The sequence below is a fragment of the Vombatus ursinus genome, unplaced genomic scaffold, assembly GCF_900497805.2.
Source record: "Vombatus ursinus unplaced genomic scaffold, bare-nosed wombat genome assembly UNPS02014799.1, whole genome shotgun sequence".
Classification (NCBI taxonomy): Eukaryota; Metazoa; Chordata; class Mammalia; order Diprotodontia; family Vombatidae; genus Vombatus; species Vombatus ursinus.
The window spans coordinates 40,494,515-40,522,079 of NW_020954577.1; the positions used below are offsets into that span (position 1 = coordinate 40,494,515).

The 27,565-nt window shown below is 37.1% G+C and overlaps 1 protein-coding gene across 3 annotated transcripts in view; it reads right to left on the minus strand.

The window, feature by feature from the left end:
• Positions 1-27,565, minus strand: part of SLC4A7 (solute carrier family 4 member 7) — a 91,784-nt gene that overhangs the window by 15,058 nt on the left and 49,161 nt on the right. For all 3 annotated transcript variants that reach the window (XM_027872400.1, XM_027872399.1, XM_027872401.1), the window contains 12 exons: positions 25,976-26,150; positions 21,711-21,844; positions 21,082-21,327; positions 17,115-17,220; positions 15,083-15,244; positions 14,578-14,691; positions 11,272-11,433; positions 10,853-11,104; positions 8,245-8,313; positions 6,309-6,482; positions 3,141-3,272; positions 1,404-1,504 (listed from right to left, as the gene is read on the minus strand). In XM_027872400.1, the coding sequence (XP_027728201.1) occupies positions 1,404-1,504; positions 3,141-3,272; positions 6,309-6,482; positions 8,245-8,313; positions 10,853-11,104; positions 11,272-11,433; positions 14,578-14,691; positions 15,083-15,244; positions 17,115-17,220; positions 21,082-21,327; positions 21,711-21,844; positions 25,976-26,150 (1,827 nt within the window). The remainder of the gene's footprint in view (positions 1-1,403; positions 1,505-3,140; positions 3,273-6,308; positions 6,483-8,244; positions 8,314-10,852; positions 11,105-11,271; positions 11,434-14,577; positions 14,692-15,082; positions 15,245-17,114; positions 17,221-21,081; positions 21,328-21,710; positions 21,845-25,975; positions 26,151-27,565) is intronic.

Genomic DNA, 27,565 nt, shown 5'->3' on the forward strand with positions numbered 1-27,565 from the left:
CACACACACACACACACACACACACACACACACACACACACACACACGCATGCATGTGTGAAACAGGCAAAAATAGTCACACAGTGAGTTTGGGACTCGGCATGAAGAATCCAGAAACGTCTTCTGTGGAAAATGGAGCTTGAAACTGAGCCTTAAAAAAACCAGGCCAAAGGGAGTCCACGCCCAGGCATGATGGGGCAGCCAGTGTATAGACGCACAGAGAGGACAGTCAGTGGCATGTATACAAAGGAGAGTAATGAGTAATAAAGCTAGAAAGGAAGGTTGGGGCCAGGCTGACTTAAGTTCTTGAACTGAAGACCTCCAATTAGAGGACAACAGATTACCTACCTTTTACAACTAGTAGGAATTTACATTTGAACATAAGGATACATACTCAATGGTTTACATTACAAAATTTTACATACAATTACTTAATTTTCAAGTTATAAATATAAATTATTAAATATCAAAATCAAAACTGTTAAACACTACAGGGAATACTATCTACAACTTTTTTCAAGTTCTTTGTACCAGCAATCACTAATAACTTTTACCCCACAGCTCCCAAGCAATTATGGAGTCTTGAGGATTACAATCATTTTTTAAATATATTTTATTTGGGTTTTAATCAGTCAAAATCTGCTTTCTCACCCTCCTATTCCAGCCCACCCTCCCCCACTGACAGTGCAAACAAAGCAAAACCTACAAAATATGTCTAGTCAATTAAAACAACTTTCCACACCGGCAACGTCAAAAAAGAATGTCTTTCACTTAGCATTCTGAGCCCTTCGTCTCTCTGTCCGGAAGTGGGCATCATATGTTATCACTAGAAGGACTATAATCCTTGGGGAAGGAAGTTATCTAAAGCTTTTACAGGGAGACAGTTCAGTAGGAGAGAACAATTCTGCCACCCACTTTGAGAGCACAAAGCCACATGGAGTCTCTCTAAGGAGGCTAGGGAGCTGAGACAAAAATCTGCACATCCTAGAGAAAGACCAAAGGAATAACTAAGAAGCCTGGCCTGAGGCACAGTGCATGCCCAATGAAAACTTCTTTCTGCCCACCCCAGCTCCGGACTTTGAAAATGCTCTGCCAGGAGCTCACTTTCTCCAGGCAGCATGGATTTCCAAGACACCACTGATTATCGGGATGACATGATATACAGCCACCCCTTGGAGTCATTCAACTTCATAGCACATCATTTTTTTAAAAGGTTTCCTAGGTAACTTTAAAAGGTTAAATAACCTCCACTTGAAAGGAGTATTAGAAAGCTGATTAAACAACCAATAAAGAAGCATTTATTAAGCGCTTATTGTATGCCATACACTATTCTCAAGCTTAGTCTGTCACCTAAGCTCCTAGGGATAGGAAGTGTATTATTTAAAAATAAAGTTTACCCCTACCTGTACTTGAGGGCCTTGACTGGAATCTGCAGGAGACTCCCCCCTTCAAAGGGAAGGTGCACGGTGTCACTGTCATCAGCGTGAAGCAGCCGTTCAGCCTCCTAGGTGAAGCAAATTAAATCGTTTTTCTCTCTACCTTTACCTTCTTCCGTCCCCATCCCCCCCGAAAACTATTAAAGATTAAGACACTGGATTAATGTTCATTTCAAAGGGAAATTTACTACATGTAACAGATTAATTAGAAATTAAAACTGCCAAACTATGCAAACAAAATATTAATATAGTTGCGACTGAAATACTTATTTCAACAAGAGCTTCATGAAAAGTGTCAAACACATGGACCACATGCAGCTCAAAACATTCCCAAGTGAAGCGTGAATGTTTAAAATGCACTTGGAAAATATTTGACAAAATTTTAAAAATACAATAAAATATAAATAATGTTACTATGTGGTTTTCTAAGTCAGTATGCTGATGGGAGGGATTCTTATGTATGCTTTAGTGGTCCCTGTTTCTAGTTGAGTTTCATACCACCAATCTACATTAATATCTGTAGCATACAGTAAAAAAATTCCTTTTGAAAAATATGTATTTTGTAAGTTAACCTTTTCTTCTACTAAGAAATAAATAAAAATATCAACTTTTATGAAATAAGTGTCATTTAATTATGCTTATATCCTAACAAAATTGCCATTTTCAAGGCTCTTTGTCATCATTTTTGATATAAAATATATTTTTGCAAATAAAATGGAGAGGTTGAGATGGTTCTTTAAAAATGGATTTTCATCATGTAAGAAACAAATAGAAAACGCCTAATTTTTTAAAAATTATCTTATTACAGAAAAGGCTGATCAGCAGAATTCAAACGTGTGGGGGTGTGTGTGTGTGTGTGTGTGTGTGTGTGTGAGAGAGAGAGAGAGAGAGAGAGAGAGAGAGAGAGAGAGAGAGAGAGAAAGAAAGAGAGACACCCTGATGAATCTAATAAAAATAAGATACCACTACTAGGGAAAACTAGCTTAAATTATGACACAGACACCAATGTATGGTGACTTTCAGAAGAAAATAATAATCTTAACTTTCAAAAATTCCATTATAATTAGATATTTGTGAATATTACGGAAGAGTAAACATACAATTTGTAAAGTTTCACGTCAGTTGCAGAGATATCAGCATTAATAATAATTAATTAGTTTCAGTTTCCTATGATCAGCAAATGTGGTATTATACTGCCACAATTTTAAATTATCTGGTACGCTTTTTAAATTATAATCTTGAACTGATCAGATAATTGAAAATAATGAAAAAAGAGTAAGAACTTAGTTTCTAAAAATGTACCATTCAACTACAATACTAAGTATGAAAATTAGGCTTTACACCTTTTAAAAAGTTGAATTCCATGACATAAAAATATGTATGTATGGTCCATTTTTCTGTATTCATCATCAAAATGTGCTTGAAATTTAACACTTAAACTGTAGGTATCTTTTCATCAATGACTCAAAATAAAGCTACAGATTTCTCTAGAATGTGTTGTTCCTGAATACAAAGTTCCTCAAATAGCTGCACAATGGCCAGCCGAGACTCAGCTCAGGCCAGTCCTTCTGGCAGAAGATCATGGAGAGAGTTGAGCTGCCTGGAAACTGCACCCACTCTGGCCAGCTGGAAAAATCACCGAGCTGTGCCTTGACAGTTTCCCAAAAGATTTTAGGGTTTTAAACCCTTGATAGTTTTACACACCTCCTTTTCCTTCTTCTGTTTGTCATCTTCTTTCTTTTTCTTACTTTCTGGCATGAGATCATCAAGCCAGCTCAGTTCTCGTTTGGTAAAACACAAATCCATTAGTTTGCGTATAAACACCAATGCAAGAACCTTAAAAAAAAAAAAAAAAAAACACAGGCCTTAAACCTCTTTTGAAAAGTCCACAAACTGTTCCAAATACGAAAAAAAAAAAAAATTAAGTAACCAAAAACAAGGTTAAACAAGACCTATGAAATAAAAAAACTAACTCAGAAAATAATATTTTTTAGCCTTCACAAACAAAAAGTATACAGTTATAAAAAACACAATTCTTAACTATCTGTTTGGAATAAATTCATTAGCCTGTGCAAGTACTTCATTAATAAGCATGCCATATCAAATGGAAACGTATTAAATTTAGGATAACCATAGATAATATTAAAAATTACTCCCTTCTCCTCTCTACTGTACTACTGTCAGGGTCCAGATCTCCATTTCTTTATTTTTTTAATGGTACATGCATTTAAAGAACTTTTTTCACTCTGCACAGGAGAGTGCAACATTAACACTATAGGCAGAAATATTAAATATGGATATTTATTTCTGAAACAGCTCGATCCCACAAACTTCAAATGACTTTTCCTATCTTCAAAGGCCATGCTGCTCATAAGCAATGGAAAAAGCACTGAACTTGGAGGCACTGGACCTGGGTTCAAATCCTGGCTCTGCCACAGACTACCCATGTGACAAAACCTTGTCAAAAAGTCACACCCCTTATTTAGGCTTCAGTGTCCTCTTCTATAAAGTAAGGAAATTAAATGTAATTGTCTCTAAGATTTCTTCTCACTAATAATCTATGGGTACTATGGGTAAGTTATAAGAGTTACTTTATTAGCAGCATCACAGTTATTTTTAATCATTGTAATATTAGTCAATAAGCGTTTTTAAGCTACTACTATATGCCAAGCACTACACTAAGCACTGGGTATACAAAGAAATGCAAAAATAGTCCCCCTGTATTCAAGGAGCTCCCAATCTAATGGGAGAAACAACAAGCAAATATGTACAACTAAGCTATACACAGGATAAAAAGAAAATGAGAGGGAAGGCACTGGAATTCAGATGAGATGGACAAGACTTCCAGTAACAGTTGGGATTTGAACTGAGGAAGGTGAACAGGTACAGCGGAGGAGGGAGAACATTCCAGGTATAAGAGACAGCCAGACAGAACGTCCAGAGCAAAGAGACGGAGGGTCTTGTTCATGCAAAAAGCCAGGCCCGGGTCACTGGATCAAAGAGTACAAGACAGTGAGTAAAGTGTAAGAAAACCAGAAAGGGAGGGAGGGGCTAGATTACAAAGGACTTTGAATGCCAAACAGGGCATTTTGTATTTGCTCCTGGAGGCAACAGAGAGCTACTGGAGTTTACTGAGTAGTAGAAGATGACATGGTCAGACCTGAACTTTAGGAAAATCACTTTACAGGCTGAATGGAGAAGAGACTGGAGTAGGAAGAAAGGTGAGGCAGGCAGACCCACAGGAGGCTACTGCAATAACCCAGACATAAGGTGACAAGGGCCTGCACCAAGGTGGTGTCAATGTCAGAGGAGAAAAGGGGGCCTATTTGAGAGAGATGCTACAGAGGTAGCATCTACAGGCCTGGAAACAGCTACGATAAGGGAGGGGAAGGGAGAGATAGTGGGGAGTCCAGAATGACTCCTACCCTGTGAGCCTAAGGGCCTAGGAGGATGGCATTGCCCTCTCCAGTAAATGCAAAGGTAGACTGGCATAACTGCTGAGATATCATTAGCCTCTGCTTCATCTTAATCAGGAACGGCTAAAGTGACTCAACAGGATGGGATGATGGGATGGAGAGTTGTGTGGTCCAACTCCCCAAAGCTACAGTTCTCAGACACACTCAAGACTGATCTGTGACTTCTTTAGAGAAGAGGAGGTCAATCCCAACACTGTGAGTCACCCCCCATCCATGCCTATTTATCCTCTGGGGCTCTCGTCCATGATGTCCCCTAAGTTCACCATAGATGATCCACTCAACCTGTCATGAGACTTCCTTGAGTCCGCCTACCATCTTGACGATTCCAAGAGAGCAGACTGAATACGCATCACTTTTCCCTTTCTCTTGTCATACTGTTGCCCATTTTCTACAGCCAGAAATTTCTTTGATGATACCCTTAATCTTGATTCTCCTTCATAATTTCTTGCTAGTTATAATTTTCAACTTGGTCACACTCACCATGTGCTTATCAGCCTTCTGAGAGATCCTCAATTTCAAGTCTTTGGAGACTACAGTGTTCTAAGACTCACAGACGTACAATATTACTGGAATAACAGAAGTATCGTAAGGACGAGCTTTTATCCCAGCAAGTAACTTAAGGTTAGTAAAAGAACTCTGCAAGTTCCCACAGATAATCCAGGAGGCTTTCTCCTGTTTAAGTCTGGCCCTCATTTGCTGTTCATTTGCAGTAGCTTTCCAAGATGCAAACACTAACAAAAGAGCTTTACAGAGTGTCTAGCCAGTCAGTTTTTCCTATACACATAGGCTTAACATTCGAGTGATTACGGATCTCATTCAGGAGGCCCCACAAGGTTCCTCGGCTTGATGAGATGTCACCTGCACGCAAGAGCACGTGGAAGACCAGGAGCATCCTCTCCAGGGAATCCCTCTTTGCCTTGGTTTCTCCATAAGAAAGTCCAAGAGTTCATCTGTCCATGAGAGCAGTGAACACCAAGGCCAAGTACCTTTGGTGACATATTTTAATTACCTCATTTATTCACACCTTTGCACTGAAGTCACCAAAGATCAAAGTACATACTGATTTAATGTGGAGTTTTATCTAGGTAACCCTAGATTTTCTCAATTTCTTCATGTTCTGTAACAAAGTGTGACTTAAAAGCAGCTATAATTATTTTCATGATAGTCCTTTTTTTAAAAAGTCTTAGAAAACACCCTCAAAAATCTAGAATAAAAAATTACTACTTTAGAAGAAACAAAAATCAAAAACTGATAACTACCTATTTCCAAATCACCCAAATAAATTACTTAATGATTCTTTCCTCAAATATGCACATAAAATGATCACTGTCAAAAGCCATATGATCACTTGACATACTGGTTTTAAAAAGGTCAGGAGGGAAAAGATTCATTTTACCATCATGGGGAAAACAACTGCAGCAGCTGAAGCTTTGATCACCCACAAGAGAACCAAACAGGTGAGCTGAATGACTGTAAAGATGTGGACCTTCCACAGTGGCACATAACGCAGATAGATTAGATCTGGCTGATGTTTAGCGGGCATTCCAAATAATTTGATGCGGTCAAAAAACTAAGAACAAAAAATAAAAGTAAAAAACATTAAACCAAATTTCAGTCCATGCTCTTTTTTTAAAAGTTTACTTTGACATTTTAAAGCTGTAGCATATTAGGGACAGGATCTGTAACTTCTCCATAACCTCTAATATTAGAGTTGTTCCATTTACTAAAAAGTTCAATGCTCAGTTACATACCCAGTGCATGTCAGCAGTAGGATTTGAACCCAAGTTGTCTTCCTGGATTTGAAGCCAGCTCTCTTTCATATTGACAAGCAACAGTTTTAAGCTAAAATTTCACTACGTTTTCCACAGTACGCAAAAGTAGGATAGATGCAAGTTAGCATCTAGGTTCTGATAAGTTTTGTGAATAATGAATCTCATGTAATGTGGTGTGTTATTTGAATTCCCACTTAATGTTTCCATTGGACAAAAAAAAAAATTACATTTTATGTCCTCATAAACCTGAAAAGTACAGATTCAAATACAGGAGAACAACTTCAGGGATTCATTATTTGCACTAATTGGGATCTAGCTATATTTCAGCAAAGTACTTTTAAATCTATGTGACACAAAGTAAGGGAGATAATTTGAAATTATTTAATTTATTGAAATAAACATGGTCCACTGAACCAAAAAATATACCACGCTATTGCTACCTACCCTTTGTCCACTTTAGTGGACGCAATATTTAAAAGATGTTCATGAAAATACAAGTCATTTAACCCTCCCAATTTCCAATTTCTCTTCATAAAAGAGCAAAATCATACTAAAAGAACTCTACAATCCCTTCTCGCTATAAACTTTTGTTCCATGAAATCAATCAGCTAATATGTATGACCTAAAAGGCTAAAAGAAGGGCCCAGAATAGAGGTCAAAAATCAAAAAATCATCCAGAGGTAATTTCAAGCTAAAAACAGCTCCTTCAAAAATGGAATTAATGCAAATATCAGCATCTAAATAAGCACAAATATATCCTCAGTTTTGTTTTAAAAGTAAACTAAAACAGCTGATCAATACTTTCCCAAATTTAATCAACAACTTTCATATATGAAAACTGTAAAGTATAGCTATTTGTAAAATAGTGAATGACAAGAATACCTAATAATCTGAATGTTCATTTCATAAATAAAAGATTCCTTAAAAACTCAGATAAATGAAAGCTATAAGTAACTCAATTCCATCATCACAAATCTCCAGATTAAAAGGAGGCACCAAATGTCTAACTTTCCTCCTAACCTCCAGACCATAATGGCAGCTCTACTCCTCCCCTAGTCTCCCCCCGCCCCAATTTGATTTTAGAATGCCTCTCCACCTCCTCAGCACCAACTCTGTTAAAATGGAAAGAGTCCTAGACTTTGAGCGAGGACAATCCTGGGTCTGACTCCCGTCTCTGACATTTAGTAGCTCGGTGACTCCTGGAAAGTCACTCAACCTTCTGGATCCTCCAAGGCCTCATCTATAAAATGCGGGCGAATATAAACATGCTATCTATTTACAAGTTGTTGTGGGGAATCAGATTAAAGGATTCAAGTACAATGCTTTGTAAACTTTAAAGTCCTGCATAGATATTACTTTCACTAGCTGTACTCTAAGGGAGAGGTTAGGTCTTGATGCCTGGGAAAATAAGTTTTAATATAGCAATAACATTGGCTTTTCAAGGTATTAACATAAGGAAAAACAGACTTGCCCAAAGGGACACAGAATCACTACCACTTTAAAGTCAATCTTTTAAAATAAAAAATAACACAATAAAAAAATTTTCAACTTTGAACTTGCCTGAATGCCTTTTAATGAAGAAACTCCCATATAAAGAAAAACACCATAGAGAACTGGCATTGGAATAAACTGTAAGTCAAAAGATCACAATCAGAATTCACACATGGAAACGGCAAAAAGTAACAGCTAAGAACAAAGTGATACAGTCACTGGATCTCAATACACAAAAGAATAAGGTAAATAATCCTAGGCAAAAGACCAGGAGACCTCATGGTGATTCCAAATATACTGTGTAAGAGAAGCAAATTTTAACAATGAATTGACTCAGAAAATCTGAATCCTTAAGTAGTTTAAGTTCCCTAACCGATACTGATAATGAAAGGTGACTTATGGACATCCTTTGCATTAAGCTATCACACTTGTGATGATCAGGCTTAAGGGTATGTATGTGTGGCTTAGTGAAAATAATACCAGCCTCAGAACCAGCATGCTTCGGTTTTGGTCTTGGCTATGTAACCTTAGTAAGTTATTTAACTTTGCTGAGAGACTCAGTATGTTCAGCTATACAATAAGGCGACTGAAAAAGAATGATCTCTTTAGTCCCATCCAGTGATAAATCCTAAGGTCATATAATTAAATACAGGATATGACAAAAACATATTCTTTCTATAAAAACGATCAACCATATAATCAATTGTAATAGGGAGACAACCTACAAAAGCAAATTAAAAATTATCATGTCATTTTGTATTTGGTGATAAACATGGCAATTAGTGTATTTTTTCTCAACTCCCAATTATAGTCAATATTAAAATGTTAGATGAATTTAATACCTAAAACATTCTCACAATAAATATATTAAATGTATTTTAGGAATTATTATATAATATTATAATAAAATTATATGTGCCTTAGGAAGTTACATAATCTTATTTTTATGGTTTCTCTACAATGGGAGGAGGAAGTGTATGATTGAGGTGGGGGAAAGTAGAAGTGGGAGAGAAGGTTAAAAATGCAGATTTCTGCAGCATGAGATTTAATACTCAAAAAAGTTAAAAACTTTGGCATTTAAGATAGAAGTGGTATTCTTTGATATTAAAACCTGTACATTATTCAAGAGTGGTAGATGAATTTAGGAGAGGCTTCAATTTGCTTAAGAGCAGCTATGTGTGTTTATTCATGCACTTAGCCAGAACTTCCTAAGTTAAGGCCCAGTGCTCTATCTGCTTTGCCATTTGGCTGCCTCAGTTATCCCAAGATGTGGACCTACATAACAAGGAGAACGGGGCCCGTGACATCCACTATGGGTTGTCCAAGAAGCAACCAAAGATGAGTGACAGTAGCTCAGAGAGATTAGTACTGGAAATCTAGATCTGGCACTCATCTGCATAGAGAGCATTACTGAAACCATGGGGGGTTATGAGACCACCAAATGAGAAACCATAGGGAGAAAAGAGGAGACATCAAGAACCAGTCATACAAATGGGAGGAAGACCATAAGCAAACAGGTTTCTAGGAGAAAACCTAGAGGAATAGCTGTCCACAAGGCAAATGACAAGCCTAAGAGAAGTGAAGGAGGGCCAGCTGAGAAAAAGGTCACTAAATTTGGCAATGAAGAGAATACTGGTAACTTTGGTGAGAGAAGTTTCATTTGAATTATGAGGCCAGATTACAGATGAGTTAAAGAACAGGAAGTGGGCAACTTTCTCAGAGTTTAACAGAGGAGATGAAGAGTCAAAATCCAGCAGGAATAGTCAGATCAAAAAGGGGTTTTTTTTTTTTAGAGATGACAGAGACATAACCATGTTTGTGGGCAACAAGGAAGGAGCCAGTAGAATGAGAATGAAGATAAGGGAGAAACAGTAGGGATGATAAGGCAGGCAACTTTCTAGAGAAACTGTGAGGCTGTGGAATGTTGACATATCCTTAGCTTTTTGCTACTGGCATCAATAAATACATACATTTTGTTAGATAACTGTATAATGATTTAAGACTAAACCAAGCTTCACATCAGAATTGTTTTCCTATACAGTCTCCTTAATAACCTAAAGTTGTCCTATTTTATGATTTCTAATTATCCTTCATGACATCTTTTTATCATACTTTTATTTTTTTACTTAGTACTAGGGTGGGTGATTTCGTTCTCCATTATTATATAATTTTTTACATAACCAAATTTGATTAAGCGCTGCCTATTTTACACAATATTGTCAATATTTTTATAAAGTTCTCTGTGTTTCATGGGTAGGTCTTCAATGAGTGAATTACAGGAGGACAGAGACAAAAGTCTCACTGGATAAGGTGCAGAGATGGTTGCGATGTGAACCACTAGAGAGTTTAATTCATGCCAATGAGATCATGGATACACAGAATTACTTAAAGCATCTTTAGGTGGATTCTCTTCTACCTTCAGGAAAGCATACAAAGAAAATTATACAACAGTTTTTAAGATCATATTCTAAATTTAATATGGAAACTGCTATCCATTAAATGTCATCTTTGAAAACTCTATACCATTTCAAATTTAATAACTCCCACTAAAATCCTTTGAACTTAGTGAATTTAATAATCTCAAGCTTATTTTAATTGGGCAATTTTTACACTACTAAACATGAGCGTCAACCTTAAAATACTGTTCTCAAGACAATTTGATGAAAAATTATCTTACCTTTAATATAGAAGTCATGAACACAGACAGGCCCATCAGAACAAAAATTAGTAAGCCCGTTACTCGTTGCTCCCGGATTCCCAAAAACTTAGGCTGTTCACCTGGAGCAGAACATTCAGATTCAACTTTTAAGCTGTTTACGTGACTTATGGACAGAACTGTCGCAGCCACAAACCATGGTAGACCCATAACTGAGCAAACGCCCAACATCACACCAACCATGAGCAAATCCAGATGATAGCCAGCTCCTTTCTGTAAAGTCAAGCAAAGGTTTCTCATATTCTCAAGTGCCCACTCAGTTTAGGAAAATATTTTCAGTAACAAATCAAGCAACTTATTTTTATGCCAGAGTCATGATGAAAATACTAACAAAATAACTCATATCTGAATTACTGAAGTAGAAAGAAAATTAAAATTACCTTCAACTTATGTTCCTTTCGATTTATGATGACTGCTGTGATTTGCTGATCCATGAAAATGAGGATAGTACAAAGCAGTGCTGGAATAGCAGCTATTAATAATGTCCACCATGGGTTATCGCCCAGTGGGCTGATGAGCCAACCCCTCTCTTTATGAGTAGGCTAGGGAGGGAAAAACATTTAAGTAATAAAAGTTAAAAAGAAAAAAAAGGAGAAGTTTATAGGTCTCCTTCCTCTAATCCATGGAAGCTACAGAAGTACTTCCATGTTTCACTAATGTTTGTTGAAAGAAAAGGCTAGAAGAACTATGTTGAAACCCTCATGGAAAACTGGAGTTTTCTATGACATCTGAGCATAAGGCACTGTATGAAAGGGCTACAGGTTAGAACAGATAGCACTGTAATGGGCCTAAACTAGCACACCAAATTATCTAAATGTCAGGATAGATACAAGAAAAGGCACTAAATTTAAAGTATGAATCCCAGCTCTCTGCTATTCATGCCTATATGACCTTGGGCATATCATTCAACAGATGGAAGTTTACTTCCTCATGTGTTAAAAAATGAAGGGATGCAATACTGATCTCTGAGGGCCCCTCGATAACTCTAGGTCCAATGATCCTTGACCCTCTATCTCTGGGATGAGGAACCTGTGGCCTCGAGGCCTTCTAGGTCCTTGGGTGCAGCCTTTTGAGTGAGTCCAAGTTTTACAGACCTAATCCTTTTATTAAGGGGATTTGTTTTGTGAAGTTTGGATTCAGTCAAAGGGCTGCACAAGTGGCCTTGATGCCACGGGTTCCCCATCCCTATCTCCTCTTTCTTACATATTGCAATATGATTTATTTAAAGCAATGATTTTTAACAGTAACTGCGTGTTCAGAGGAGCTCTGTGCTCTAGTTCTGCCATCAAAGGATCCTAAGGTAAAGTATACACACATCTATCTACATATGCTTTAATTTCCTAATAGTTTTTATGGAAATCAATTTTCCTCCATGAAAATAGTGGTAATTACAAACTAGAAAGTAAATATTTTACTTATTTTCATGACTTCCAAATTCCTGAAATTTTCATGACCTCCAAAAAGATTTTCCTTACTAACCTAAACCCAATAATCAACATCACAATGTTGATGTGCTTGCAAACATTTTATACTTTACTGTCTATAAATTGCTTTTATTTTGGAGCTATTCTTTGTCTTATCGCTCTAAATATAATATAATCTCCTTGAGGTCAAACCCTCAAGGAAACACCCCAGTATCATAAAATCACAGAATGTTAGATCTAAATGGATGTTCAATACAATGCTTAGAAAATGCCCCAGGTTCTGTCCTTCAACACATTTGTCATTTAAAGTCTTTATGTTACTGTTTATTTATCAAGGCATTAGCAGACCCTTACAAGACTATAGCTCCTTAATGAAAGGGCTGTATCTAATCTAAACTTTCGCCGATGCTTTGCACATAACAAGTACTTAACTCAATATTTTTTAAATGCACTCTCTCATTTTACAGATTAAAAAAATTAAGTTAAATAGTGGTGTAGTCCATTGAAAAAAAACACTAGTTTTAAAGTCTAAGGACCAGAGATTAAGTCTTGGCTCTGTTTGCCCACCTGTATAGCCTTTGACAATTCACTTAAAGAGAGGTCCAGAGAAAATTATTTGTAAAACGAGGGTACTGGACCTGGGGTCCAGTGAGGACCTATGAGGTCCTTTCTTGTTCTAAATCCATGACCTTTACATTTATTTTTCTAAAGGTCATAGCTATTAACAACCACATGTATTCCAAGTATATTATTGATAATAATGGCTGACATTTATATAGATCTTTAAGGCTTAGAAAGCACTTTATACACATATATATGTATCTAATTTCATTTGATTTTCAAAACAACTCTAAGAAGTAAGTGCTATTATTATCCTCATTTTACAATGAGGAAACTAAAGCTGGGAGAGGTCACATGACTTGGCCAGCATCACCCTACTATTAAATGTCTTAGGCAGGATTCTAATTCAGGTTTTCCTGCCTCAAAGTCTGACACTCGATCTCCTATGCACCTTGGCTGCCATAAACCTAGCTGGCAAATAGTATTTTCTTACCATATGAATCAATGGATATCTATTTTAAGGCTTTTCTTTTTTTGGAGGGGAGGAGGGGGCTAGGTAAGTGACTTGCCCGGGGTCACAAAGCTAGTAAGTGTCAAGTGTCTGAGGCCAAATTTGAACTCGGGTCTTCCTGACACCAAAGCCAGTGCTCTATCCAATGTGCCACCTAACTGCCCTCTAAGGCGTTCTTTTTAAAGGTCATTTAGTATAATGCGCTGCCAATTAAACACATGGAAATGCTAAAAAGAAAAAAAAATTTAACTTAATTTCACATCAAATTAACATGTTTTATACAAACTAAGGAAATGTAACTTAAAATAAATTATTAAGATGTATCAGAATATTCCCACTGAATTTCTCTGAAGAGAGAAATAAGCACTTGGTGCTATAATACTGCCCACAAGAAACTGTGTGGAACAGAATCACTTCCCTGTTCTAATAAGACTGTTCTAATTTAACAGGCATCTTCCATCTGAAAGGGCAGACTTCAACTCCGTCCATGGGCCCCCTCAGCTTTCTGGTGGGAATTCCCTCACTGGGGCATGCACACACACACACAGACCTCACTTCCCTGTCCTAGAAGAACTTTGGCAATTCAGTCCCCATAGAAAATAACTAACATTTCACTAACTCCTTGTTCAATAAGCGATCTGTAAACGATCTTAACCATTCCACAAGCAAAGATGAAGAGTCTGCTCTGCTCAAGGCGCTAGGGGACCAACAAAAGAATTACACGCAGTCCTTGCTCTGCTGGAGCTAAAATTCAATTGATGGGCACAGTGTAGACAGCCTAAGTAAGTACTAGGACTGGACCTTCTGAGTAGAAAAGGTTGAGACGCCTGGTCAATAGGAAGAGTCACAAAAGGCTGAGCAAGCAGAGAGACATGAGAGGTGCAGAGACAGCAGAAGAGGAAGGACAGGTAGCAGGCACACCGCCCGCTGCCAGGCATGTTCCTGGGTACTCTTCCACCCATGTCGCCCCCTCTGTGCCCTATTCGCTGGTCCCTTCACCCCTTACTCTCTTTTCTTCCCTTTTTTTCTAATACCCCCACAGGCCCTCCTGTCCCTTTAGAAATACACTGTGTTTTAAAGCTCCAAGAATAACAAGAAAGGCCACGGTCCCTCTTGTGGCTTTTACACTGCTCATCAATAGCTATTTATATAAGGACAAATCCTCACACATTTGTGTGCATGACCTTTACCTCAAATTTTTCAGGAACGTGAAGTTTAGGAGAAGGAACACCCACAAGGTAGTCAATGGCAACCATAGTTACTATTGTGAGAAACACAGCAAAATCACTGATGGTCGATCGGACCTAAAGTAAAGGCACCAAGTTAGTGTGTAAATGTAGTGGATACTATGCACTCTTCCCAAATAACTCACAGAAGTCACAAATCATGAAATGGGGGGGTGGTTTGAGTGATGAAAATGTTTGTGAACTAAATCTGTATTTAATTCCCCAAAGAGTAGATATCTAACTCTGTATGTGAATAAAATAGCTTTTCTCACAGATTCTTCTCCTAAGTAAACTCAGAAATGGCCACATACCACGTACACTCGCTATGAAACACAACATTCCTGGGCCTCTTTTAATCTGACACAAAAATGATTAACCTCAATGCAAGACTAGTTTTAATTTAAATATAAATTATTAATTTTTTAAAAAAATCAACATATATTAAACCTCTGAAGTTGTATTCAATTACCTTGGTAGGAAAATAACGCTTGGTCTTAAATTGCTTCAGGAATGATGACAGAAAAAACGTTGTGAAGAATAAGATAACACACCAGAAGAGCACATCAGGAATATAGGGCCCGTGAAGACCACAGGCTGGGCCCAGGAAGACACCATGAAATTGTTTACATTCCTGGAAAAAAAGGGAAGAAATTCTGGCTCTTTTAAAGTCAACTGAAGTCATTATTTGCTCCTGCCTTTTTCCAAACAGTGAAAGGATGACTAAATGACCCATCAAGCACAATCAGCTGGAGCTGAGATGGTTATTACAGAACCATTCTGCATAAATTTGCTTTTTCACTAAAGGCAGGTTTTTCACCAGAGACAGGTATTCAAACGGAATAAAAAAGACAGGTCAAGCCTTAGTTGGCAGGAAGAGGGATGACAAGGAGACATTCCAGAAAGATGTCTTCCAACAGCAGCACTCTCATTAGAGGGCAACTGCTGGCCAGATCACCATTTCTTCTTTCTGCCTGACCACGACCCACGAGAGAATGTGAGCAAGTGAAGAACAATAAAGCAGAGGATTCTGAGCCGCTCAGAAAGGCCAACTACAGAAGGAGTCTCTTATGAATTCTACCCATCTAAAGAGAGAATGGGCTGGCTGGGTTTGTGAAGAAATGATGGCAGAAAGAGATGAGAGCCAAGCAGAAGGTACTGATTCAGCTTCTTCATGTCTCTCATCTGCTGCTCAGGAGAGCAAGCCTACCCTCACTAAGTAGAAATGGTGAGTTGGTATTACTCATTGCTCATTGTCATTCTCTATCAGCTCATGTAAACAGACTTAATTCAATTAAACTCCATTACCTAGTTTTTCATAAGCCAAATATGGCTGTTCTAAAACACTTTGAACTGCTTTCAGTATCAGTAAAGTTGCCCCAACATTAGTAAGAAAGATGTCTGGTATACCTTGCCAGCAAAATTTCTTCCAAAAGTGAATTGCATTGGCTGAAACATTTTTTAAAAGACAATACTAACTCTACTACATTAAAAACTGGCTTTAAAAAATGAAATGTAATTTTAAAAGTAATCATGTCAATAAATAATTAAGGACCAATGCTTCATTCCAATGTAGATGAAATGGACTGCATTTGCCTATACTAGACCACCTGCGTTCTGCCCAAGTTGTATCATAATCCTTTTAATGTCTGTTGTCTCATCCTCCTCTGAGGGACTTTTGACAAAGGCTGATCTCAAGCAAGGATAATGCTCTGGAAAGAACTCACTCCTATGACTATGAGTTTCTATAGCAGGACCTACACCAGAAAAGCCAGAACAGCCTAGAAGAGATGAGAGCTGTGGTGTTCATCCCTGGGAATCTACCCAGTACACATCAGGAAAACAAGTTCCCTAACAAGAGAAGTCCATCAACAAAAAGTAAGCAATGACAGGTGGGGGCTACTGTCATGGTCAAATCCAGTGGAAGCAGATATTTTGGTTAAAAGACAATTTTAATCATTATTACATTCTACTTTTGTGGTGCTTTATAGTTTACAAACTGCTTTCTACACAATATCCCTATGATATAAGTTGTGCAAGTATTATTATCCTGATTTTATACAGGAGGAAACTGAGTCTTAAGGAAAGGTTAAGTGACTTGTCCCAAGTCAAAGGCTGGAACTTGAGCCCAGACCCAAATAGAGAACAGTAAGACAGTCCTCTTTCCACTGCTCTTCAGCCATTCTCTGAGATGTTCAGTCAGCTGAGCTAGAAAGTGAGACCATTCTTTTCGTTGGTAATATTTTAATAAGCCATCTGCCTGAGGCTCATCTCTTGTTACAGCTTTTCCCACCTTTTTACATAAGTGTATAATAACAGGATGATAAATAAGAGAATGAGCCACAGCAGGCTCAGAATCCATTCTAAATCTTATGGCTATGTCTTGAAAGTTTCCTAAAACCATTTCCATACAAATTGGAAAAGCAAATGGAGGTTAATGAGAATAAGCTGTCATGAAGTCAAAACTAACTTGCAAAATGAATAGTATTTTTCAAGGTACTCACTTCAACAGTGAGGTTGCCCCATGAAATCGTCTGTGATGACTGATTCATCGCGATCCATTTCTCGAGCGTTTCATTGCTAGGATTTGGAGGCTCAGTACATAAGCATCTAAGAAACCATTAAAGGAAATGCTTTCGGTTGATGTGTTTAATTTTGAAATTTAATTAAACTAAGAATGCAACATGGTAATTTTCAACATCTTAATATTTTTACCATATAGAAAACTGAGGGTAAAATATATCTTATACTACTATTAAAGGATAACAGAGAACACAGTCTTCATTACATATAATTTAACATAACAAATATCTCCTCAAAAATATATACTTAATAGAGAAAGGATAATTAAGAAAGCCTTTAAAGAGGATTATTTTCTAAAAAGAATACAGAAGATACTGAGACCTAAAGCAGCCTATCTACAAATGCAGCCCAACTATAGAATAAATAAATGCAAAGACGGCCACAGGAGTTAGTGTCAGGAGGAGAGACTGCACCTTAAGGGAAGGGGGGAGGTCAGAAGGGAATGAGTGCCAAGCGCGCAGAATGGTGGCGAGTCCAAAGGCAGGGGAGGGGAGGGCAGGGGAGGGGGCTCAGGGATAAGGGAGGGGACGATCTGAATTTCACCCAGTGGAGCAGGGGAGTGATGCCCAAGAGAGCTGAAAAGATACGTGGAGTTGGATGTGGCTCTAAAAACTAAACAAAGGGATTTTATTTGATCCTAGGGGCAGCAGGGAGACCGTGGAGTTGGCGGAGAAGGAGTGAAAGACTGAACTTAAAGGAAAATTACTTGGACAGTAAGTGTCTGGAGGTGGGGAAAAGACCTGAAGCAGGAAGAACAATGAGGACACTACCGCAATTACATGAGAGGGAAAAGGGGACCTTAACTAAGTGGAGAGGAGTCAGATGCAAGAGATGCTATAGAATGAGAAAAGAAAATCTGGCAACTGATTGTGAATGAGAGAAAGTGAGCAGTCTAAGATAATGCTGAAGTTAAAAACCTGGAAGGCTGGTGTTGCCTTCAACAGAAACCAGGAAACCTGGAAGAGAAGAGGATTGAAGGAGAAAAGCAATGTTGAATTAAAGATGTCTCCAAGAGTTTCGGCCAAGATGGCTACCCGAATGGAGGCCGATCGCCCAATTACCACAAACCTAACTCCAGCAAAAACTTGAAATGTATATTACTGAAAAAACTTGCAAGTGACCACAATTTCTTCCACACTAGAACTGCACAAAAAGTCAGCCATAAGCCCAGGGACAAAAGGAAAGAGAACCACTACAAAGATTATGTGAGCACAGGCAAACATGGCTGCAGCTTCCCAGCATAATCAAAAGCACGTGTAACCTACAAGACTATGTATCTTGAGACTACTGTGGAGGTCCTAAAGTCCTAAGATGGGGGGATCCTGGGAACCTTGAGAGTGGCAGTGACCAGAGTGGCACCAAAGCACTCAGAACTGAGACAGCCCAAACTATAGGATTCCCAAGTTCCCAGCACTCTGCCCTGTGAAAGCATAAAAAGCAATAAAGATCCAGCATGACCAACCTCAAAGACCTAACCGAAAGAAAGGAAACAAAAGATAACAAAAACATGTACAGCTGGACACGGTCACTGTGCAGACTCATTTTCTCTGATCGTGCTTATTTGTTGTAAGGGAAAGGTATTTTGTTGGTGTTGCTGCTGCTGCCATCATTAAATAAGAAGAGGTTATGAGAAAAGATGACAGGCAGCAACAGGGCCACCAGAAAAGGAAATAACTGTACACATATGGGAACATAAAAAAGGCCAGAAGGAAGCACAGACAAGGAGAGATTTCAAGGGAGCACATGGAATCCTACTTCTTTAAAAGAAGATCAAGTAGATATAAAATGGAGACTCATGATTTCAAATATAATTCTCTTATTTAGATTCTGTTGTGGGTAAGGAACTGCTTTCTTTTTTGGCATTTAAAATCCATATAAAATAAACGATAACATTTTAAATTTTAAAATGGGGGAGGGGGCCAGGAGAGAATGTCATCAGGACATCTACTTTGCAATGTCAAGTAGACAAATGGTAATACAGGACTAAAGCTCAGGAAACATATTGAGACTAGATATATATGTCTGGGAGTCCTCTGCACAGAGATGGTAATTAAACCCATGGGAACTGCTCAGGTTACTAAGAAAGAGCATATAGAGGAAAAGAGGGCCTAGACAGGCTCTTGGGGAACACTCACAGTTAGGGAGGAATGATATGGATGACGAGTCAGCAAAGGAGCCATAGAAAAAAATGGTCAGACAAGAGGAGAATGTGCAGGCAGTAACTGTAGAAAGCTTTTGCTAGGAAATGAGAAAGAATTATGCTTAAATGGATGGTAGGGAAGGGTTGTTTCTGTTTTTGTAAAGGACAAAGGATATCTGGGCATGTTTAAAGGCAATGGGGAACCAGCACATAGGAAGAGTCTGAAAACTGGGAGTGGGGTTAGTGAGATTGTAATCACTGGGCATGATTGGGGGCCCGGGGAGGGGGGTTGTGGTAATGATGAAAAGAGGTTCACCTTGTCAGGTGTCACCTCTCACAGACTGGGGGGAAAAGAAGCAAGACGAGAAGATGATATTAAAAGGTTCTGAAATTAAGAGAAGGGGAAAAAAGGGAACTGACTTTGAATGGTCCCGATTTTTTCAGCAAAGTAGGAGTTGAGGTCTGTGTGTTGGGGAAAGTATAGGTTAGATTTGGTTGAACAGACAGAAGAGGGGAAAAGAGCAATTAATGGCAGAAATTTATGATGGGAATTTCAAGCAGCAATGAGGTCGGTGAAAAGCAACAGCCAAGAGAAATGATCACAAAGAAGAAATAAATGAATAGTTAGAACTCCTAGGAGGCAATGAGCCAAAGCATAAGCTGGGTCATATACATGTCAACAATCTTTAAGGGTATCACTGCCAGGACAGAGAAAAGGAAAAACAAATTAGAACATCATTACAGCCTGAAAATAGTTGATATAAGGACAAGTAATCCCTATGTATTTCAATAATTCCTGAAGGCATCACTGTGTTAAAACATGGAAAAATAATTTACGTCAGAATGATGATCTTAAGCCATTAACACAAGTTTAAATTTCATTCAAGATACTGTTGATTAAGGCTGGGAATGATATAAAACACTTTAGGGAAACTTTAAATTTTTGAGTTTCAGTATTTTTTTTAGAAATCTATCAAATTTAACTAATCAAGAAAGCTTAATAATTAGAAAGCCTTTTAATTTTTTTAAATAATACAAAGAAAAGCATCTCTTTCTAGTAATAGACCAGTAGGTTACACAAAATAGAAGTACTGCTTTACCTATGCATAGAACTCAATGTAGTTCAAAGTAACATGATTCTAATTCTAGTGTCTTTTAGTTTAAAACAAAGTAATTTTTCTCCATGAAATATAAAGGTGGTTATTCTCTTTGGTCTAAGAGATAAAAAAGTTAGCTCTTCTGTCATATTCATTGTATCAAGAAGTCTGAATTTCTTCCATTTCACCAATATTCGAGTTTAATTACAAACTCCAAAGGGGATAATGATGCTTTTGCAGTCACAATACACACACTGCAGAGCCAAGACTGATGGAGAATTCAACAAGACAGCAGAAATGCAAGTGAATGCCTGTGTGTTGCTGGACTTTACAGAGGCCTAGCGCTAACTATATATAATGTTTTTGCAATGTTTAGGAAAATACAAAAATAAAGGTAATACTTATATTAAAAATACAGTTTTGCGATGTACTGTATTTAATTATAATAGTTTAGAAAAAGCATAGCTAGCTAACAAAATTCTTACAGATCACAGAAGGTCCAGGAGATCAGTTTGGCAATTAATGATTTTGTCTACATCCCCATTTTGGTATATTACATCTTGTTAGTAGCAAAGCCAGATCTCTTAACTCTGAATTAAAATGAAACATGATATTTAATAAATAATTAAACAAATTAAGAGAAACACTTACGAATAGGATGTCAGTTTGTCTAGGTCATTGTGCATGTTAAAAGCATAGACTTCTCCTAAATGAAAGAGCTTTTCCAATGCTTCATAGATAAATATGATGCAAATAAGAGCTGCGAAGGCCTCTTCGGTAAACCGAGTGATGTAACACACAAGGCTGCTTGCATCTGTTGCTACCAAGACAATGCACAAAAAGGAAGTCCAGAGACCAATGCTGGTCCGTAATGATAGATAGGAAAGACTGTAATCTCTGTTTAAAAAGAAACATGCACATATGCAGCACAAGTCAAAAGCAGCACCTTCCCTCATATTCTTAAAAACATGTGACCAAAAATGCATGACATGAAACTAAACATCCTAAGAGACATTAAATAGGCAACAAATGGAAATAAGGAAATGAAGTCTTTTCTTTACTTTGAGACTATCTTCCTTCCACTAACAAATGTAAGTTTTATTTTTGCATATTTATACAAAAATTGACAAGGAAGATATGTGTAACTGTAGATGCTTCAAAGAATATTGATTTTAAACATTTAACAAATCCTAGTTTTCACAGCTTGAAAATAATCAATGAAATCCATTTCCCCTTAATTTTAGAAAATATTACACAAAGCTAAAAGAACTATCACTTACTTGCAGAATTTAAATAATATTTTTTCAAATACAAGAACTGGTCCTGTACTTCCTAAGATTGTAAGTGGCTGCCCAGAAAACAATGAATAGGCGATCCCAGTTAACGATGCTCCAAAAAGAGACTCTATTGCACTCTGGTTTTGGGGAGAAAAGCCATAAAAACAAATCCATCACAGATATTCCATTAATCTGCTATAAGCATATAGGCATCTAGAAAGAAAGCCTGAATAAAAATGTTAATCAAACAAATGCTACCATCATTTATGGTAGTATAAGCTACACAGTCAATAAGAAAAAAACCTAAAATATTTATTGAACAGAACATACCAGATCAAAAGTAAAAATTGTAAAAAATTGTGGAACATTAACACATGCAGGGAAATATGCCTTTCCTCCTACTTATTACAAGTGATTGTTCTGCCACATACCTGATTTAAAACTTCATATGATGAAATCATTCAAGAGGCTTTAGCAAAAACACTGATTGACTGTTACTAAGGCATTTTTTATCTAATAGACAAACAAGAAACATATATATATACACACACACACACAAAAGACTATTCAGAAACGTTCTCAATGCTGAAACTAAAATCCTAACTATAAACTAGTCAGGGAAAAAGTCAGGGAAAAGAAAATTCTACTAATTTTCTTATACTTTTTCTGGATTTTTTAAAATTTTAAAACAGTAAGTTATCTTTTATTATTAAAGTCTGTAAAAGAGAATAAACCATAAAAAGAAGCCAACCTGCCTCAAAATGAAAGCATGCTAACTTAGGGCCACTATCAAAATATGACTGGGGAAGCAACAAACAACTACTCAATAGGAAAATATAAAAAAAAAAAGAATGGAGTTAATCGCTCACCAACACCCTACCCTTCATTAAATTGGCCTAACAACAGTATAAAAAAATTAGAATAAGGAGGAAAATAACTGTAAGAAAAGTAAAATTTGGGTCAGATAGGATGTTCCACGGTCCCCCTAACTGCAATAAAACCTCTTTCAAAATTTAAAAGTGACCTTACATTATGGAAGCAAAATTAAACCATTAACTTACAACCTGGATTGTGTCCATAGGCAAAATTGTCTGAGGGAGTAAGCATCATACCAACAATAACATGTTTAACTGTACAGTGTGTAAATGTTTCATATTATGAAATAAGACAACATACTTTGAATTTGTCCTTGAGTTACAGATTAATAATGAGCTGTCTTAAACTGCTGAAATGCATATTTGTTAGAACCAATCTATGTTGTAGTCTACGTGACAAAAGATATATAGGTAAAATGGTATCTGAGAAAAGAAAGCCAAAACTATTGCAAAGATAGTACGGTAATGAAGTGACAATACACCAGCAAACAGGAAGAGTCAAGGACCAGTTCCTGAACTCCTCAGCGAGGGTCAATATATAAAACTCCCCATCTACCATTTACGTGAATGTTTCCTCCCTTTGGAATGACTGTATGCATGAATATATCTGCTTATTGTGGCATCTTTCTGCCCACAAATCTCACCTTGCCCTCTGGAGGGCTGGGTTCTCCATTCTCAGACTCAGCCTGCTCCATGTCTTTCTTATGCCACCTGGTTTTCTATTCTCTCTCCCCTAGGTCTCCTACCTACTTCAATTCAAATCAACCCACCACTCCAGATATAGACATCAGCCATGCTCTGGTCAATTATACCCTCATATACACAACACTCATTCCTTATTCCAAGCCAGATCTGTCCTCATTTCTCTCTCCCTACAACCACCTTCCATCTACTACTCTGCAAAACCTACCAGCATTGGAGGCAAAAGTCCCTTTAACCAAGAACTATTGTTTTCATCCTCCTCTCTCTCCTTGACCTAAATGAATCTGGATCTCTGGAAATAATTTATATTCCACTGCCCCTTCCCACTGATGGGGAAATTTTACCCAATCCTCCCAAAGAAAATGGAAATCTGCCCAGAATTATCAACACGCCTTTCAAAATAATAATAAAAAATGACACTCTCTCTTTTCATCATTTCAAGTCCACAACATATTTCTGTCTGTGCTCTTCATATCAAAACTGCCATCATCTGCTGTCTCTTGAATCATTTCCTAACAACTTTTCCAGAAAACTTCAGCATCAAGTCCACATTCTTCCTTTTTCCTTTGTCCACAGTAGTCAGCACTTAAGTGATTTCAATATTCAGCTTAATGAGCCTTAATCTCATGGTTCTTGAACCTCTATGCTTTGTAGACCTCCAAAAGTACTCTGCAACAACTAGTCCAACTCTCTGAACTTCCTCATTATACAAGACTACTTCAATATCTCCAAGTCCTTCAATTCTCCATGCTTATCTATCCTCTCTTCAATCAACCAATCAATAAGCACTATGCTAGATGCAGGAGATAAAAATACAAAGAAAAGAGGAAAGGGTTGGAAAAAACCTACTCTTAAGGATCTAACAGGCAGAACAACAAATATAGATTAGCACAGTGTTTGGCACATAGTAGGTGCTTAATAAATGCTTGTTTATGACCATATATACAGAAAAAATATAAACAGAATGAATAAGAAGTAGGTAAATACAAGGAAGTTTGAGAGGGAGGGTAACAGAGGGAAGGAGAGAACAGGAAATGCTATTTAATACATTTAGAAACATTATTCTGAGAAGGGGCTCACAGGCTTTACCAGACTGATAGAGGGGTCCGTGACACAACATAGGCGGCTCTGAACAATCCTCTCTCCCAACCTTTTTGCCAGATCAATCTTTTTAAAAGCACAAAAATAGCTTATGCTTTTTTGCCTTGGCATCAAGGCATTCATTCACACTATTCCATCTAGAATGAACTCTCCTACCACATCTACCTATCAAAATCCTACCCATCCCCCAAGGCCCAACTCAAATACTATAAAAGTATTCACTATCACAGAAGCCTGAAATTATGTGTCTGTCCTCTGGACTTCTACCAATCATCAAATACTTCCTGTGCTGTGCTTATATGTGTACATGCCTTAAGTCTTTGACTAGATCATAAGATTCTTTAAAACAAAGGACTACATTACTGAATAAGGATGAGAAAAGGAAGCAATGAGGAAGCCCTGCATATTTCAATATAATACTCAAAAGGAAATATATGCATCTTAGTCAACATTTTTATTTCCTCTTTTAGAATGTAAATCCTTTGTGAGTAGAGATTATTTCATTTTATTGCATTTGTATCCCCGACTTCCAGCCCAGTGCCTGGCACAAAACGGAATTTAATAAATCTGTGTTGATTGATTGAATACCAACTATTTGAAAATGTAGCTTTTTTTAAAAAATTAAAGCAAAACAAATGAGACTTTATGATATTCTAAAACAACTTTTGAAAAATTCATATTTCAAAGAAAAAATTATTAGGTTTATTTTCACAATAAGTCTATGTAGTACTACACTTAAATAAAATTACTCATAAAACCATTTTTTTAAATTAAAGAATCAAATTTTTAGGCTTTGTTAGATTTCAGAATTTCATCAAAAATAAGTTTTATACCAATGGTAAATTTAACAGTAGAAGAAAGAATAACTCACAGCACATAATTATGAACCATCACATTCAATCAAGTACCAAAAAAAAAATCAAGATTTCCAAGGCATTAGATATTAGATTAAAAGATACAATTTAATACACAATAACCAGCTATAGTATTAAACAACAAAAGAAAAAACATACACATTTATTTTTGTCATATTAAAAGAAGATTTTAGCAAACCATTCTTCCCTTGTGCTAGCTTTTTTATATTTAGATTAAATAGCAAGAAAGTTAAAGAAAGCACCATTGCAGAACCCAGTGTTTCTACAATTCTGTTTGAGATAGGCCAAGGCCAACTAACCAGGTCAAGCTTATCCTACTTCAGAAGGCCTCAGAAGATGGCATACCACTCCTACTTACATTTCTCCACCCACCTCCCACTGCTCTTTTCCTCCTCCTCCACCCCATCCTCCCCTACCCCACCACCACCCCAAATAAAGACAATATAAGCCCTTTCTCAATTAGTAAAGAAAGCCATTCAACCAGCAAGCTAGGACAAACATTTGTTTTTACCTCCACTGTGCATCTTCTACTGTTCACATGTGTTCCCCACATTTTCCACAGCAATTACCTTTAGGGAAAGTCTGCTTTGGGGCAGGTTAATCAAATGCTGTGGGTAAACTCTTCAAATACAAGTATGAATAGATGAGACAAATGCACAGAGACACTTGCCTCTGAAGATCTAAAAGCCTGGCCACTACCATTCTTTGTACTCACTATTCTGCCTTCTGTAGCTTCTCCAAGGAGCCCTCCAAAAGTGATTACAGGAGACATACAGGCACAGTATAGGAAAAGAATCGAGGCCAGGCACTGCAGGCTTAATGCATCCTTGAAGTCACTCAAGAAAAAAGGTGCTTTCCTTTTGATGTCAAGTATCAAACCACCAAAAAGCCTAAATAGGTGAGATGAAACTCGTCAAACTGTACACTGAAGGATTCTAGCTAGTTTCAACTCATAGTATGGACTACACAAGATGGCCAGTGCCCATTGCTTGTCAATAGACTTTAAAATCATGATACACATGGAAGAAAATACAATAATTTAGTCTAGTTCAAGGATGACAAGGGTTTTTAGAGAGCTGGTTACATTATATTTGACCCCCAAAAAAAAGACAAATGAGAAGTTACAATATCTATTATGGGCTACATACTAAAAAGATTGCAGTCACATCATTTAATAATTGATGAAATCCTAGACACAAACGTATAAGAGAAGTAGATGTACAATGCAAATTTTCAAATCCAGCCACACAACTTAAAGCCAACTTGAATATACAGGACTCACTCCCACCAACTATGTTCTATAAACACACTTTTTTATACACTTAGAAACATTATTCTGAGGAACAGCCTCAGAATTAATCTGAAAGGAATTTTAATCTCATTTCTTTGCATTAAATACACTATATCATTGTGTACACAAGATGCAGCCAGGCATGGCAGATATTGAGCTGTCTTTGAAGCCTGGAAGACCTGGTTTCAAGCTCCACTGACACATTGTGGTGTGTCAAACCTCTCAGTGCTCTGGCCGGGTTCTAACACAAGAACGTGCTGACAAGGTACCTCGCCCTTGAGTGAGGTTCCTCCGCTGGGTGTGAAATCTAGATCAACAAAATCTCAGGTCCAGTGTTTTCCCTATCCCTGTTTATAAAGGTCTACAGTATGTATTCTGCAGTACGTTACAGGGGGTTGAGAAAAGTAATTGAATATTTTAGCCAGTATAATGAAATAATATAAAATTTAAATATATGAAGAAAAACACTGCAGTGTTCCCACATAAAATTCTAAGCATTGAGATTTGTTTAAATAATTCACTCTATTTTCAAAATATTTCCTAATTTCTCTGTATATAATAAAATTAAATAAACATGTAAAAAGATTTCAATTGACAAAAGCAACATTAACATTTATATACCAAAGTCATGTCATTTAAAATGTTTATGTCACTCTTAAGCCTTTAGGAAACACATCTTGATACTGAATAAAATTTTGTGACTAAAGAAGCAAAAATCTGCTAAGTTTACTATGACATTTTAAAAGGATAAGTCATTATTTCAATTATTGATAGTCCTAATAATGAAGGAAAGAACTGCATTAATAAACCAAGTTTTCAGGTATGTATAGTATAGTGTTTTCGTGCCTTACATGATTTCCTCCTCCCCCAGCAATTTCTCCTTTGTTGACTGTCTTTTCCTTAAACTAATACTAATACTGGGTCACAGTCTCTAAGCAAACACTGACCAAATACAAAGGTTATAATCATACAAAGGTAATATACTGAAGTATATTACAAAGTAAACCTGTCAAA